Source organism: Hyla sarda, chromosome 11 (genome assembly GCF_029499605.1).
Source record: "Hyla sarda isolate aHylSar1 chromosome 11, aHylSar1.hap1, whole genome shotgun sequence".
NCBI lineage: Eukaryota > Metazoa > Chordata > Amphibia > Anura > Hylidae > Hyla > Hyla sarda.
In genome coordinates, this window is record NC_079199.1 from 25,469,135 (window position 1) to 25,485,059 (window position 15,925).

Sequence of the window (15,925 nt, forward strand, 5' to 3'; positions counted from 1 at the left end):
TTGCCTGGGTAAGGAGGGACTGGAAGTCGGCTGTGGACATGACGGACATGTATGATACTCAGTGGCAGGGGAGAAAAGTGACTGAATATACCCCCCGTAGTTACCAAGGGATTGTGAAATCCCTCAACAACCCGCCACAGTGGTACGCATATGCTGCCTGACAGAGTGAGAACCCTGCAGAGAATAGGTATAGAGGCATACCCAAACTGAGTCAATGTTATTTGTCAATAGTAGGTCACCCAGGGTGACAGAAGCAAATAAAGCGGCCCTCAATACAGTCCCTAGAAAGGGACCCTGCAGATATTAAACTGATAAAAACAGACATGACAGACCAAGGCTATAATAGCGCTTGGTTGCCACAAGGGGGAGCTCACAAGAAGCAATGGAAAACAAGGGCACAATACAATTATTGGCCACAAGAGGGCCCCAAACCAGTCTTTTTTTTTTTTTTTATGGCATGAAGGAAGCGTGGGGAGCAATGCACCCTGAGAAGATACTGCCCGTGTGGTCCCCTAAGTGAGATGGGCTAGGACGCCCACAGCATGTCCCTGATGTACGGACACTTAAAATAAGTACACTACTTGGAGCGGCGGCAGCTCGGAACAGCGTGCTAGAGAAGCGCCTGCCAAGCCGCCGCACGGCTCTGAGCCAGGGGACAAGAGCGGGTCGATTGGAAGAGCACCTGACGGGCTGCTGCATCAGAGGATAACTGAGCCGCTCTGTCTACCTTGTGCCGACGAACCCATCCCCGCAGTGAGGGGAGTAGCAGGGCTAGAAGCCGCTGAGAGAAGCACACAGCTGCGATTAAGTGCTGGTTCAGGGGGAGAAGAAGGGCGGAGCTACATGTCGCCATAAGGCCCCTGAACTCCCGCCGGCAGAACACCCATGATGGCTGCACAGCAAACCCAGGCGCAGAGGTGATGCGATATCTACTCTCTGCGCATACTAGGAGTGTGAGGAGAGCCGCCGGCCTGCAGCAGATCTGTCCACATGCAGGCGGCTCCAGCGCTGGCTAAGAGCACAGATAGTGAAGTCCCGGCGCTTGACAGAGCGCAGAGAATCAGGGGGCTGCCAGAAAATAAAAACTTAGAGAGCCGAGGGGAAACGCTTGAGTAGTTCCCTCATAACCACCTACTATTATCGTTAAAGCCCTGAGATGCAGCAGACGCTGCAAGAATAAAATAGCGAGGGTTAACCCCTCACCTCCCGGACCTCATAAACAGCACCTCCAGGTGATGCTACTACTGCTAGTTTGTTGGCAAGAGGGGGGGCTTAGTATTGAATGGGGGCATACTCACCTCCGTTTTCCCCACATACTCACCCCTTGATGTCTTCAGCCAGCATTAGGCCACACTGCAGCATGCCAAGCTGTCATAGCAGGACAAGCAGGGGCAGTGGGGGACCCGGACCCAGGGTACAACCTCCAGGTGCTGGCCGTTGGCGATAAGGCGTTGACAGCCCATACTCCTGTTCCGTGCCCCTTTGTTGCATATGGGGGAACAGGTAGCGCCCATGCTCCTGAACGCAGACCTGAAAAAGGCAAACAAAAAGGAGATAAAAACCTAACTAAACATCCCTTACTAGAAAATAAGAAAAGACCAGGTCTGGGGAGCTCCCAGACGTGTGTCTTATCTCCTACAGACGCTAGCTAAAACTGATTACCTCACTTCCAATGGGCGGGTATATCTTGCCAGGGAGGAGCCGACTTTTTCCTAGTGTCAGCACCTAATAGTGGCAAGAGCATATACCCATAAGTCTAGGTGTCCCCCAATGAAGAGCGACAGAGAAAAATAATTATCTCCTATCTGCAGGATATTTTTTTTCTCCATGGCTTCAAAATTCCCAAAAAGTTTACTTCTCTACCCTGGAGAGCTTCTTAAGATGACTATGAGCATTTGAAGGGAATATGTCAGCTGTATTTGCTGCAGACAGCAAAATGGTCTGCTCTTTATTGCCCCATTCCTCTATGGTGTAAATCCTGTAATGGAACGTTCATTCTGTACACTCTAGCTGGAAATTCAGCCAGCTTTACGCATTTCCAACTACACCTTGACAATAAACCCTTCCACTACACCCATACCTGCCTTTAACATAGTGGGAGGGAGATGGGGTTGGCCAACCAGGTTGCCCACGGTTGACAGATTTTTTTTTTTTTTACCTTCAATATTGCCTGTAAAACATTGGGATCAGCCACATCTTCTATCGTAGGTTGCACATGGTGAGAATCATATATGAGACAATAGAAGAGAGAGTGCGAGATAAAGCCTGGCGCCGGCCCACCATGAACTAATGCCATAGCCAACATTCTGCCAGCTTCATAGTACAGGTCCTCTTCTAGTGCTGTGAAATGGAAAAAAATATATATATAATTTTTAAAATTCAATAAATACAAATTTATTTAATATGCAAAACAAAATGGTGTTGGATAAAGCCAGTTAAAAGACATACCGCAAAAAAAAAAAAAAAATGCATGTTCTGAGTTTGGCAAAGTACTAGGGCTGCAAGATTAATCACAATTGAATCATGATTCTTGCGAATTGCGATATGGCACCCGGGAAAAATCTGCGATTACCTGCTGAGGCGGCCTGGCACCATATCACGCACGCAGGATCTGGACTGCAGCTGAAACTCAAATGCTATTTTAGTGTTTCCCAAGCAGGGTATTTCAGGCTGTAGCAAAACTTCATCTCACAGTATGCCCGGACAGCCGAAGGCTGTACATCAGCTGGAGGCACGCTGCTTGGGAAACACTGTCCTAAGTAATAATAGGGGTGCGGGGAAACACAAACCTGATGCTTACCTAGGCCAGGTTTCTGTAGGTCTGCTGCAGATCCCGTTCTCCTCTGTGCTCCCGACAAGCAGCTGGTTCTAGGACCTTTCCTGATGAGCCAATCAGTGGCCGCAGTGATGTCATGTGTCAGGCCAGTGATTGGATGAGCAGGAAGTCCCATAAAGACACCAGACTGTATGGAGGAGAACTGGGTCTGCGGCAGAAATCCAGGGTACAGAGGAGGGGAGCAGTGACATGGCGGGGAAGGAGCAGTGACATGGCGGGGAAGGAGCAGTGACATGGCGGGGAAGGAGCAGTGACATGGCGGGGAAGGAGCCGTGACATGGCGGGGAAGGAGCCGTGACATGGCGGGGAAGGAGCCGTGACATGGCGGGGAAGGAGCCGTGACATGGCGGGGAAGGAGCCGTGACATGGCGGGGAAGGAGCCGTGACATGGCGGGGAAGGAGCCGTGACATGGCGGGGAAGGAGCCGTGACATGGCGGGGAAGGAGCCGTGACATGGCGGGGAAGGAGCCGTGACATGGCGGGGAAGGAGCCGTGACATGGCGGGGAAGGAGCCGTGACATGGCGGGGAAGGAGCCGTGACATGGCGGGAAGGAGCCGTGACATGGCGGGAAGGAGCCGTGACATGGCGGGAAGGGGCCGTGACATGGCGGGAAGGGGCCGTGACATGGCGGGAAGGAGCCGTGACATGGCGGGAAGGAGCCGTGACATGGCGGGAAGGAGCTGTGACATGGCGGGAAGGAGCTGTGACATGGCGGGAAGGAGCTGTGACATGGCGGGAAGGAGATTAAATAGAGGAGATGTGACATGGAAGGAGGAGATGTGACATGGGAAGGAGATGCGACATGGCGGAAAATGTGAATGGATATGAAACGGGGGAGGAGGGGGGGTAATGTAAATGGACATGAAACGGGGAGAGATTGGACATGAAATTGGGGGATTTCCCCATTTGTTTATTATATTGCAAACGCATATCGAAATCGCAAAATGAACCTCCATAATCCCAATCGCCAAATAGTGCAGTCCTACAACACAAGTAAGCCCCATAGAGAAAGCGTGGAGCGCTGGCCTTGCAATCTGTGCTCCATTCATTAGGGGAAGGGGGGGGGGGGGGCAACTTTCTTTGTTTTCAGGATCGTTGGGTGTCAGACCTGCAACAATCAACTAATTATCGCCTACATAGAATCTTGAGATTGGAATACCCCTTGTCAATCTTCCTTTTTCTTCTTTGTTTCATAAATGTCTAGTTATGCTAAAGTAAACCTAATAAAATCTGATGCACATTGTTTACCCAATACTATGTAGTAGCTCTACAGCAAGCGATTACACTTACCAGCTACGTTTAACGAAAGATTTTTACGCTCAGATCCTTCAAACACGCTGGAGTTCTGGATGGCATCGAGTAGCAATTTGAAGTAACACGGTGGAGATATGTCTGAGGATTTGCCGTTTACATTAGTGAATGTTATCTGCAGAGCGTTGTACGGAGAAAAACATCGCTTGCGGAAACAACTAAGGGAGCTTCTCCAGAGGGACTTTGATTGCACTTTCACAGTAAACGTGGCTTTATCTATCGGAGACCTCAGCTCTTGCAGGATATCAGAAATATGTCTTTGAACCTGCCTGTAAAAAAACAAAAAACACAAAGTAACTTACTATACAAGAATGCCAAACAAGCGCATTTACTATTCCTTGCACCAGCACAGAGTGCAAAAATAATAAATACATTTAAAAAAATATATATATATTTTTTAACCCCTTAATGACCAAGCCCATTTTCACCTTAAGGACCAGGCCAATTTTATTTTCGATTTTTCCTCCTCGCCTTCTAAAATCCTTAACTCTTTTATATTTCCATCTGCAGACCCATATGAGGGCTTGTTTTTTACGTGACCAATTGTACTTTGTAATGAAACGTCTCATTTTACCATAAAATGCACGGCGAACCCCCCAAAAAATTTTTTAGGTAGGAAATTTAAATGAAAACCAAACTTTTGCACATTTTGGAGAGTTTTGTTTTCACACTGTACACTTTACGGTAAAAATGACATGTGTTCTTTATTCTGTGGGTCAATACGATTAAATGATACCCATGGATAGATACTTTTATATTTTTGTATAGCTTAAAAAAAAAAATCTAAAACTTTTTGTACAAAATCAGTAATCTAAAATCGCCCTATTTTGACCACCTATAACTTTTTAATTTTTCCGTATATAGGGCGGTATGTGGGCTCATTATTTGCGCCATCATCTGTACTTTTTTTTTGATACCACATTTGCATTATATATAAAACTTTTAGATCATTTTTTATAAATATTTTTTTAATAAAATGTGACAAAAAAAAGCAGCATTTTTGGACTTTTTTTTATACGTTTACGCCATTCACCGTATGGGATCATTAACATTATATTTTGATAGATCGGACTATTGCGCACGTGGCGATACCAAATATGTTTATAAAAATAAAAAAAATTACGCTTTTTGGGGTTAAAATGGGAAAAACTGAGGGGAGGGGATTTTTCACGTTTTTTTTTACTTTTTATTTTTACATTTTTCAACTTTTTTATTTTACACTTTAATAGTCCCCATAGGGGACTATCCATAGCAATCCTTTGATTGCTAATACTGTTCAGTGCTATGCATAGGACACAGCACTGCTCAGTATTATCGGTGATCTTCTGCTCTGGTCTGCTCGATCTCAGACCAGAGCAGAAGACCCCGGGAGATGGCCAGAGCAAGGTGAGGGGACCTCCGGCCGCCAAGCTGGATGATCGGATCGCCTCGGCAGCGCTGCGGGCGATCCGATCATCCAATCAAAGTACCGCAATGCCGCAGATGCAGTGTTCTGTATTGATCACGGCATCTGAGGGGTTAATGGCAGACATCCGCACGATCGCGGATGTCGGCCATTACGGGCGGGTCCCCGGCTGCTATCCGTTCCGGTGCTCGCGGTCATACACAGGACGTAAATGTACGTCCTTGTGCGGGAAGTCCCACCAAACCAGGACATACGTTTATGTCCGTGGTCGTTAAGGGGTTAAGTGAGAGGTTACACAGGATTTTTTTTTTTTTTTGTGCAAAGACAGGGCTTGTGGAAAAAACACTGGCGCAGTGAATGACCAATTCCTCTATTATGGTTTTTCACCTGCAACATAACAGGAGCTATAACTGTCACCGAAAGCATGGTATAGTATTAAATGTTGCAGAAAAGTAAAAAATATAAATAATAATAATATGCGATAGATAAATATGAGGTAAATAAAAAAATTTTTTAATATATTTTATTTATAACAATTTTTTTACCTCATTTATCTATTCATCTATCTCATTTATTTATATCATTGTATTTTTTTCACTTTTCTGCAACAAGTATATACACACACACATATTTCTCTAGAGTGTGAGTGCGCGCGAGAGTGTGCGCGTATAATATTATATATATATATATATATATATATATATATATATATATATATATATATATATATACACACACACACACACACACACACACACACACACACACACACAGTGGGGGAGATTTATTAAAATCTGTACAAAGGAAAAGTTGACCAGTTGCCCATAGCAACCAATCAGATCGCTTCTTTCATTTTGCAGAGGCCTTGTTAAAAATGAAAGCAGTGAGCTGATTGGTTGCTATGGGCAACTGGGCAACTTTTCCTCTGCACAGGTTTTGATAAATCTCCCCCAGTAAGTGTATGTACACTTGACATGTCAGTGTCAGAGGATTTGATTGGCCAGGTTTCAGATGCCGAGATCCTCAGGGACTGCTAGAACAAACAGGGAGTGCTTCTCTCCCCGATGCAGGATACTGACTTTATAGACCATTGTTTCCCAATCAGAGTGCCTCCAGCTGGTTGGGAACCACTGCCATAGACTTTCTATAGGATCCGTCTTCTGCAGTGAGAAAATAGCAAGCAGAGAATTCGCTTAACGTGTTACTGCAACACAGCTGTCATTAAAGTGAATAGGAGCTGTGCTGCAGTAAACCCCACTACATAATAGCATGTATGGCTGATGCCGTATTTAGCTCTTACTTTAAAATAACTTGTCTTGAGTTGCGTGAATGCTTTCTACATTTTGCAGCTGGCGGCTCGGCATCAAACCCTGAATTATCAATGGTTTCCGACCAATTCAGAGATGCAGGGTGTGATCTTTTTACTGCAATGAAAGATGGGAAAAAAAGACACGTCAGGAATACAGAAAGTCTCCCCTATGCTTTCCTGCAACAGATATTTTCAGGAATACAATTAGGGAACAGATATCTTAGTTGCTACCATTCTTCACAATGACTCCATCTCATACACTTTAGAGCAGTGTTTCCCCAACCAGGATGCCTCCAGCTGTTGCAAAACTACAACTCCCAGCATGCCCAGACAGCCGTTGGCTGTCTGGGCATGCTGGCAGTTGTAGTTTTGCAACAGCTGGGGGCACTCTGAGTTGGAAACACTGCTTTACAGTGAGCATTTTAAAACACAAGAAGGGGTAAAGGGGTTTTCCCAAAAACAAAAATGGAAAATGGGAAAGAACTCATCCTTTGTATTGTTCTTCTCCCCAATGGATCCGATTGCTACACCTCCAACCCCCCCCCCCTCCCCCTTTGCGAACTCAAAAACAGGACCCAGTCTCCCTTGTTTTGAAGTGACAAAAACAAAGACATCAAGTTACCTGGAGAGCAGATGATGTTACTACATTCTGCACATTCCCATGTCTGGTTCACATTCTCAACTGAGGAGCAGGCGATGTGAGTACCACTGGATCCACAGGACTGGCAACGAATGATTTCCCACTTACTGTTAGGGGAAAGGGATAAAAGGGAAATTAACATATGTCAATTCAAACAACAGTGATTAAACTTTCACTGCTAGGTAAAACAGAAAGGTCAGGTTCACAGCGCGCACACGGTAACTAAAAAACGGTAACTAATTTTAAGCACCAATTTTTGTCTGTAATACACTAAATCTGATTACAAACAAAAATGGTTGCATAAAATAAGCTGAAGATTTTAACACTGTGTGAACCTGGCCTAATTATCATGGGGGGAGCCATCTTGTCCGAGTTGCTATTAACAAAATTTACAGATATGCTTTACAGCAGGACCCATGAATATAGTAAACAGTAGACTGGAGTGAATCCTATTCACTTCTATAGGAGAGGTCACTGTGCAGGAAGGGGAGGCTGAGCTCTGAACATCACCTATTGTGAACTGCCTGATTCAACCTTATCTCTATACTTGTGTTGCTTTTAACTGTAATCCTGATGTGAAAAGGAGGAGACCGAGTACTCCGCTAGTTTACCAATATAAGTTTATTTATTAAACAGCTGAAAATAGCTTTTGTCCTTAGACAACCCCTTTAAGCTCAGATAGATACCAAATTAAGAAAAAATCTGCAGCACTCCGAGATACGGTGCAAAACAGGTGGCAGATTTATTAGCCTAACGGCATAGCAGTGTTTTGGCTGTCCACTTGCAGCCTTTCTCAAGCTTGAGAAAGGCTGCAAGTGGGCAGCCGAAACGTTGCTATGCCGTTAGGCTAATAAATCTACCACCTTTTTTGCACCGTATCTCGGAGTGCTGCAGATTTTTTCTTATTTTGGCATCTACATTATGACCCGTAACCTGGGACAATGACCTGCTGCCACTGTTTCCTTTTCTTTGGGTTGAGCCTCTTCAATTTCCCCTTAAATAAGGAGATTTTTATGCTTACCGTAAAAACTCTTTCTCGAAGGATCCATTGGGGGACACAGACCATGGGTGTATGCTGCTGTCACTAGGAGGCTTGACATTATGGCAACAAGAAAAGTCTGCTCCTCCCAGCAGGGTATACCCACCCACAGGCACCTGAGGTAATCAGTTTTAGTCCCAGAGCAATAGTAGAAGACCGACAGGTCAAGAGAAAAACCTACAAACTGTCCGAGCAACAAGAAGAAAAGGTAGCTGAACAAACCCTCGGAAAGATAACTGAAATAGGAACACCAGAAAAAAGGGTGGGAGCTGTGTCCCCCAATGGATCCTTCGAGAAAGATTTTACGGTAAGCATAAAAATCTAATTTTCTCTATCGGCTCTATTAGGGGACACAGAAAATGGGACGTACCAGAGCCGTCCCTTGGGTGTGTAAGGAAATCAGTCAGGTGGACGGCTGGACCACCGCCGCCTGCAACATCTTACGGCCCAGAGCAGCATCAGCTGATGCAAAGGTATGAATCTGGTAGGACCTTGTGAAAGCGTGCAAAGACAACCAAGCGGACACCTTACAGAACTGCGAGGCCGAAGCCACGTAGTGGAGTGCCCAGGATGCCCCGAAAAAACGGGTGGAATGAGCCAAAACCCTGAAGGGTGGGATCTTCCCCTTGCAGCGGTAAGCTTACAAAATAACAGACCTGATCCACTGAAAAATGGTGGCCGTAGAAGCAGGTTGTCTTTTACGACAACCTTCCAGAAAGACAAAAAAAGGAGTCACACTGCCGAAAGGAAAATGTGACAGAAGTCCGAACAGCCCTCACCACAACAAGCTTGTGGGGCAAACGCTCCCTGGTATGAGAAAGGGACGGCAGGACGATGTCCTCATTGAGATGAAAAAGTCAAAACCATCTCAATTAAGAAGGACGGACCTGGACGGAAAACAACTTTTCCTGGTAAACAACCAGGAAGGGAGAACGGCAGGAGAGAGCTGCCAGCTCTGACCCCCTCCTAACAGAGGAAGAGCAATAAGGAAAGCCACCTTCCAGGGACGGAGGCGAAGAGGAATGTCCCTGAGAGGTTCAAAAGGAGCGCCTTACAGGACACCTAAGCCAAAGTGTAAGTCCCAAGGGGAAGAAGGGGACCGATAAAGAGGGGCAGCGTGTGCCACTCCCTGAAGCAGGTCTGGACATGAGAATTGAACACCAGAGGATGTTAAAAAAAGAATGGAAAGGGCCAAACTTTGACCCTTAAGGGAGCAAAGAGCCAACCCTTGGGCCAGCCCAACTGCAAAAGGGAAAAAGGTCGGGAAAGGAAAACCACGACCTGAGAAAAAAAAGGCTGAGGTTCACAACAACGAAAATAAGACCGCCAGGTATGGTGGTAAATCTTTGCAGAGTAAGGCTTGAGAGCCCTCAGCATGGTGCGAACCACTTGGGAAGAGAAGCCGCGGGTCCTTAGAACCACGGTCTCAACCGCCACGCCGTCAAAAGCAGAGACCGTAAATTGGAGTGGCAAAGGGGACCTGAGATAGAAGGTCTGGACGAGATGGAAGGCAAAGCGTTAAATCGTTCAGGGGCCTGACCGCGACGATGTACAACGCCCGCCGGGGCCAGTCTGGGCCACGAGAATGGCCACGAGAGGTCCATGCCTGGAGCGTCCCAGAGGTTGCAGGTCACTGCAAACTCCTCCGAATGTAGGGACCACTCGCCTTGGACAGCTGAGGACCGGCTGAGAAAGACCATTTCCCAGTTGAGTATGCCCAGAATGAAAATCGCTGAGATGGCCGGAAACCTGAGTTCCGCCCAAAAGGGAATTTCCCAAAGAAGCAAGCAAAGATAGAAATGCCTTAGTCCCAACATGTTGATGGGGAGAAGGGCTTCTCGGGGGACCAAGGCACTAGAAAGGCCGGTCCTTGAAAACACCTCCACAGCCCAACAGACTGGCAGGAAGGGGCAGGAAGGAGCAGCCCTGAAGAAGCAGGGGAAAACAAAACCACCATAGAAGGGACCGACAAGACTGTCGAGATAGAACGATCTTGTGGTCGAGAGACAATGGAGACCTGTCCCACCGAAAGAGAATCACCAGTTGAAGAGGTAGGTGATGAAACTGGGCGAATGGCACGGCCTCCACAAACCGACCCAGGACATCCATGCAAAAGCGAATGGAAACTGGAGCAGGGTGCCGAAGTCATCGGACTCCTGAGAAGAGAGTCAGCCGATTGTCCGGCAGAGTCTAAAGCGGGCAGAGGCTGCTTCAAACTGGAGCCCCAGGAGAGAGGTTGGACTTGTCCTGATTGACCATCCAACTGAAGTGAGACAAGGTCCGGAGGTCGAGACTAAGACTCTCCAGATTCTGGGCCCTGGTTGGAGCTCTGATCAGGAGGTTGTCCAAGTAAGGAATCCCTGAAAAAACTCTTGTCCATAAAAAAGGGGTATCACAACAGGCGCCAGGACCTTGGTAAGGCCCGCGGGGAAGTGGCCAGACCGAAGTGGAGAGCCACAATAGAAAAGACCGTCCAGAACTACCAAGCGGAGGGAATATTGGGATGTGGAGGCCGCCATCCTTGATTTCCACCAAGGAAGAAAAACTCCCCTTGACCCATGGACGCCAGCGCTGAACGGAGAGACTCCATTCAGAATGGGGAAGCAGAAGATGCTGGGTGAGATGATCGGGAACCAAGATTGGGCAAACAGAAACGCCTTACTTGGGGACCACAAAGAGGTTGGAATAAAAACCTTGAAAAACGTTCCCCTGAAGGAACTTGGACAATAACTCCCTGGATGAAAGGGAACTGGAGCGTGCCCCAAACTGCCTACGCTAAAGAGGGGGACCAGGAAGGAAAAACAATCCCATGGAAGGGAGGCAAATTCGACCCTGTATCCGTTGACTACCACATCCCTGACCCAGGAATCCTGAACGTGCATGGTCCAGGCATCCCGGAAGGGTAAGAGGCGACCCACCATCCGAGAAAAGTCGGCGGGTGGGGGCGACCCTTCAGGCAGAGGTAGGCCTATGGTTGACTGATGGAGCCGCAAAACGGCCGGAATGGTTAGCAGACCTCTGGGAGAGACTGGTCAGGAAAGAAGGAGCCCTCTTCCCGTAAAGGCGCCTGGCTGGACCCTTTGTTGGTACCAAGGGTCATCAAGACCGGAATGAGGAGGACTTCCCATAGAAAGTGGTTCTGCAAGCCTTATCCAGAGGCAATAAGGAGCTCTTTCCGCCCGTTGCCTTACTTCTTGAAGGCGGTGACCGCTTTCCAGGCTTTAAGCCACATGGAGCGACAGAGAGCTACCAGGTAACCTGTGGCAAAGGCAGCACAGCGGCCGCGCATGGAAGCAGAACACAGAAAATCTCCAGCTAAGGAGAATTGGAGAGCTAGTGAGGAACCTGCTGTCCCAAAAGCAAATTTAGCCAAAGTCTCCACTGTTTTGTCCGCTGGATGCTTGAGGGCAGCCGCATCAGCCAACGGCAGGGTAGTCGCCTTAGAGGCGGGAGACCGGTGGATCCACAGTTGGAGAGGAGGACCAACAAGCAATGAGGTCTTTGGTGAAGGGATGCCACGCTTGAACCTTCTTGTCAGGGTGCCACCAGGCGGATTCCAGAAGGGCGTCAAATTCAGCGTGAGAGCTGAAAGTCTTGGGTGCCGGACGGGCACAAAAAAAGGAGACTTCTGGAGCCACGTCCGAAGTTCCTGGGTCCTTTAGATGGGAGGTGTCTCTTATGGCCGAAACCAATGAGTACACCACATCAGGCATATCCGTGCGGTCCTCAGAGTCGGAGGCCAAATCATAAACCTCATCCACAAGTTCTGCAGGAGAAAGGGAACGAGGTGAAGCAGCTCTGGAAGGGGTCAGGCCTGATGAAAGGGAATTGCTGGAGCCACGTCCGAAGTTCCTGGGTTCTCTAGATGGAAGGTGTATCTTATAGCCGAAACCAATGAGTGCACCATGTTCAACATATCCGTGCGGTCCTCTGAATCAGAAGCTGAAATCGAAAACTTCATCCACAAGTTCTCCAGGTGAATGTGAACGTGTGGGGCGGCCCTTGCTACAAGTGGGAGCAACAAGGCGATGCCTGAGAGGGGAGCGCCCGTGCCTGCCCAAAGACTCGGGGGATGAGTCAGATGAAACACCCCTATGACACTGCGAGAGCGTCAGTATAGGGGGAAAGCGGGACCCTCCAGAGGACCTCTCCAAGGCAGTCACCACATACCGGGAGACCTGAGCCAAGTCGGATATAGACTGGGAGAGGGAGGGAACCCAGGCTGGAGGGGTGGCCGAACCCACCGGATCTGGAAGAGCAACCAGGGAAGAAATAGCAGGGGGGTCTGGGGGAGCAGTGGTGTAGGCCGAACAAGTGGTTCAGTAGAACCGGACATTTGTTCCCTAAGGCTGTTGTGAGCAGCATTTTGCAATGCCCATGAGAGCTGTGGCTGAGATTAGAAAACCTCTGAACCAATAGCCAGAGGGGGCTTTGCTAAACCCAAGGGCTCTGTGAATGGCCCTGCAACAAAAACCCTTATGCGTGCACACAGCGCCGATTGGAGCTTAGTTCGCGCCCTTATGCAGGCTTCAGTGGCTCTGGATGGGCGGAGTCAACGCGTACCAGGCCGCCGAAGTAAAATACAGCCCAGACCCGGGCGGGACTTACTACCGGCAGCCGTGATGAAGTAAAATAAAGCCCCGTCCTTAATGGCGCCCGCTACCAGCCCCGAGCGGATATGCGAAAGCATATGCGCCTGCGGGGAAAGGGAGGGAGCAGGCGAGGCTTACTGTCGGCAGCCGTGCTGCCGAAGTGAAAGTAAGAACGGGCGCCAAGCGCCCGCAATGAAGATAAGCGCTGCGGCTGTGTTCAGCAGTCGCGTTGCAGTCAAACACCATACACACATGTGCAGTGAAACACCAGACACACTGCTCAGCCCCAGATATAATAAAAATTCCCCCGTAAAGGCAAGGAGGGAAATCCCTCCTGGCCAGCCCCAACAGTCCACATATGGAAGAGTGGGCCAAAAACTAGGGGTCTCCAGAGGTTAAAAGTCCGCTCCTGTGAGGAAAAAAAGGGGGAAAATACTCACCTCAGTCAGAAGAACTTACCTCATGAAGTCTTCCCTATGAAGTCTTCAGCCAGCTTTGTCACCTGCATCATGCCGGGCTACCATGTGCAAGCGAGACGAGCAGGGAGGTAGAGGGACCCCATGTGCTGACCGTTGGCGAGAGGGGGTTAACAGTACATCCAAGATGCCTGCTCCCTCAATCGCAATGGGGAAACAGTGAGCTGCAGTTCCTGAGTCCCCACCTGAAAACAGTAAATAAAAGGGAATAAAAAAAAAATATCTAACATGTCCCTAAACTTAAAAAGAAACAAAAAAATATGAGACCTTGTCTGGGGAGAACTCCAGACCATGTCCACCTCCTTAAGACACTAAGCTAAAACTGATTACCTCAGGTGCCTGTGGGAGGGTATACCCTGCTGGGAGGAGACTACTTTTCTTGTTGCCATAGTGTCAAGCCTCCTAGAGACAGCAGCATATACCCATGGTCTGTGCCCCCAATGGAGCCAATAGAGAAAGATAGATAGATACCTATTCTCATGTGTTCAATTGATGCACCAGAAATGTTTGTAGTGGAAAACCTTTTAAGTTCCTTTTCAACCAGTTACATTTAACATGCCCATACACAGATCATTTATGGGTGTTTGGCATATGGCTAAAGTTATAGATGCTTATGACACCAATTGTAAACTTACTTACCTTTCTGGAATATTATAATCCCGACCGTTCCGGCACAGGCACCTTTTAACATCACAACGTTGATGTCGCTCTAAAAGCTCCTGAAAAGCATTTTCTTCTAGCTCCCATGATGCATCTCTACAGAGGAAAAATAAACCAACATAGTAAGAATAATTCTACCATGAATCATACAACCCAAGCAGTTTGTTAAAAGAACGACCCTGATCTGATATGTTGCTATATTGGTATTCTGCCTGTGTTGTTTTAAGTTCACTGATCAGCAGCTCCGCTGCTGGTGTGGAGCATACATACTAGCAGAGTTCACAATGTGTTACCAGCATGTCGTAGGGCAATGTTTCCCAACCAGTGTTTCTATGACTCCCAACATTCTCAAACAGTTTTGCCAAAGCTGTTGGCACACTGGTTGGGAAACGCTGTCATAGGTACATGTCGGCAAGATAAAGTCAAAAAGGTATGCCAGTGTATACTGGCTATGGCTCTCCCACAGAGATATATGGAGAGGGTGCGTCAGTCACTGCCTCGTGTGTGTGTGTGTGTGTGTGTGTGGGGGGGGGGGGGGGGGTTGTGATGCCCTGGGGAGAGCTGGGGCCCCATACAGGAGATCACACGGGGGTGGTGGGGTCACAGCGGTCGGACCCCCTCGTGATCTCAAACTTATCCCCTATCCTTTGGATAGGGAGATACATTTTTTCCCCCCATGATACTTCTTTAAAAAGGACTGAATGTAGTCAACTAGTGACTATGTTCGCTCCATTTCCTACATGCACACTTTTATATTGCAGGACACAAAAGTGCAGCAGACCACTTTACTTTCTTCTTTTTTTTTAACCCGACAAAATAAAAAGTATACATGCAAGAAAGGGACCGAATGTAGACTGTTTTGACTCAATTTACTCTACACTACCATCCTGGGGAAGCCCATACCCCTTAGAAAGATTTTGGCCGAGTTTGTTTGGCTGACTAATATTCATTTTTAATCCACTATCCGCACACCTGAGCTGTCCAATCCTTTTTTCCCTCCCAAAATATAGGAGCGTGGGATTCCCCATGCATATACGCATTGTAAAATAATATGTGGCATGAAGTCCGGTCCCTGGGCACAAGAGGGAGCCAAAATAATCTGTAGATGCAACCAAATACAACAAAGGAAAAACTGCATACCTTTCTGGAATGTGGATTCCCATACGTAGCATCTCTTCCTGAAAAATGTCTCTATTATTGCATACTGTACATCGAAAGAAAAATAGTCCAGCGCTCAGTGCTTGATACTGCAATAGGAAGAAAAAAAATGTGTAAGGGAGAAAACTTTCAATTCAGGGGGAAGAAAAAAAAAAACAGGAAAGAAGAAGAGGCGATATATTGTGGGAGTTTGAATAGATTAAATGCTCCCAGGTCACATTAAAAATAATGTTTGGGATAGGTCTTATCCAATTGTCGTCTAAGAACGAGCCGGCAACCAGTGTATGGCGTGGTCTCCGGATTCGAGCCCGCGCCATACTGGCCGTCCCCCAGCTGATTCTTGTAGCCGAGAGCTGCCGTTGATAGACATGCGGCGATCGCCGCGGCCGATTAATAACCCTTTAGATCATGGCTGTCAAAGCAACTGGTGTGGGCAACTGGTGGTCCAGTGGAGTGGATCATCTACCACTGCTGAGGTACCTCTCTCCTCCAGCGCTG

The 15,925-nt window shown here is 47.7% G+C and overlaps 1 protein-coding gene across 1 annotated transcript in view; it reads right to left on the bottom strand.

The window, feature by feature from the left end:
- G2E3 (G2/M-phase specific E3 ubiquitin protein ligase) overlaps positions 1 to 15,925 on the bottom strand; it is a 37,262-nt gene that overhangs the window by 11,866 nt on the left and 9,471 nt on the right. The window contains exons 7-12 of the mRNA XM_056547348.1: positions 15,410 to 15,516; positions 14,249 to 14,365; positions 7,485 to 7,609; positions 6,854 to 6,977; positions 4,128 to 4,417; positions 2,159 to 2,340 (exon numbers count right to left, since the gene is read on the bottom strand). Coding sequence (XP_056403323.1) covers positions 2,159 to 2,340; positions 4,128 to 4,417; positions 6,854 to 6,977; positions 7,485 to 7,609; positions 14,249 to 14,365; positions 15,410 to 15,516 — 945 coding nt within the window. The remainder of the gene's footprint in view (positions 1 to 2,158; positions 2,341 to 4,127; positions 4,418 to 6,853; positions 6,978 to 7,484; positions 7,610 to 14,248; positions 14,366 to 15,409; positions 15,517 to 15,925) is intronic.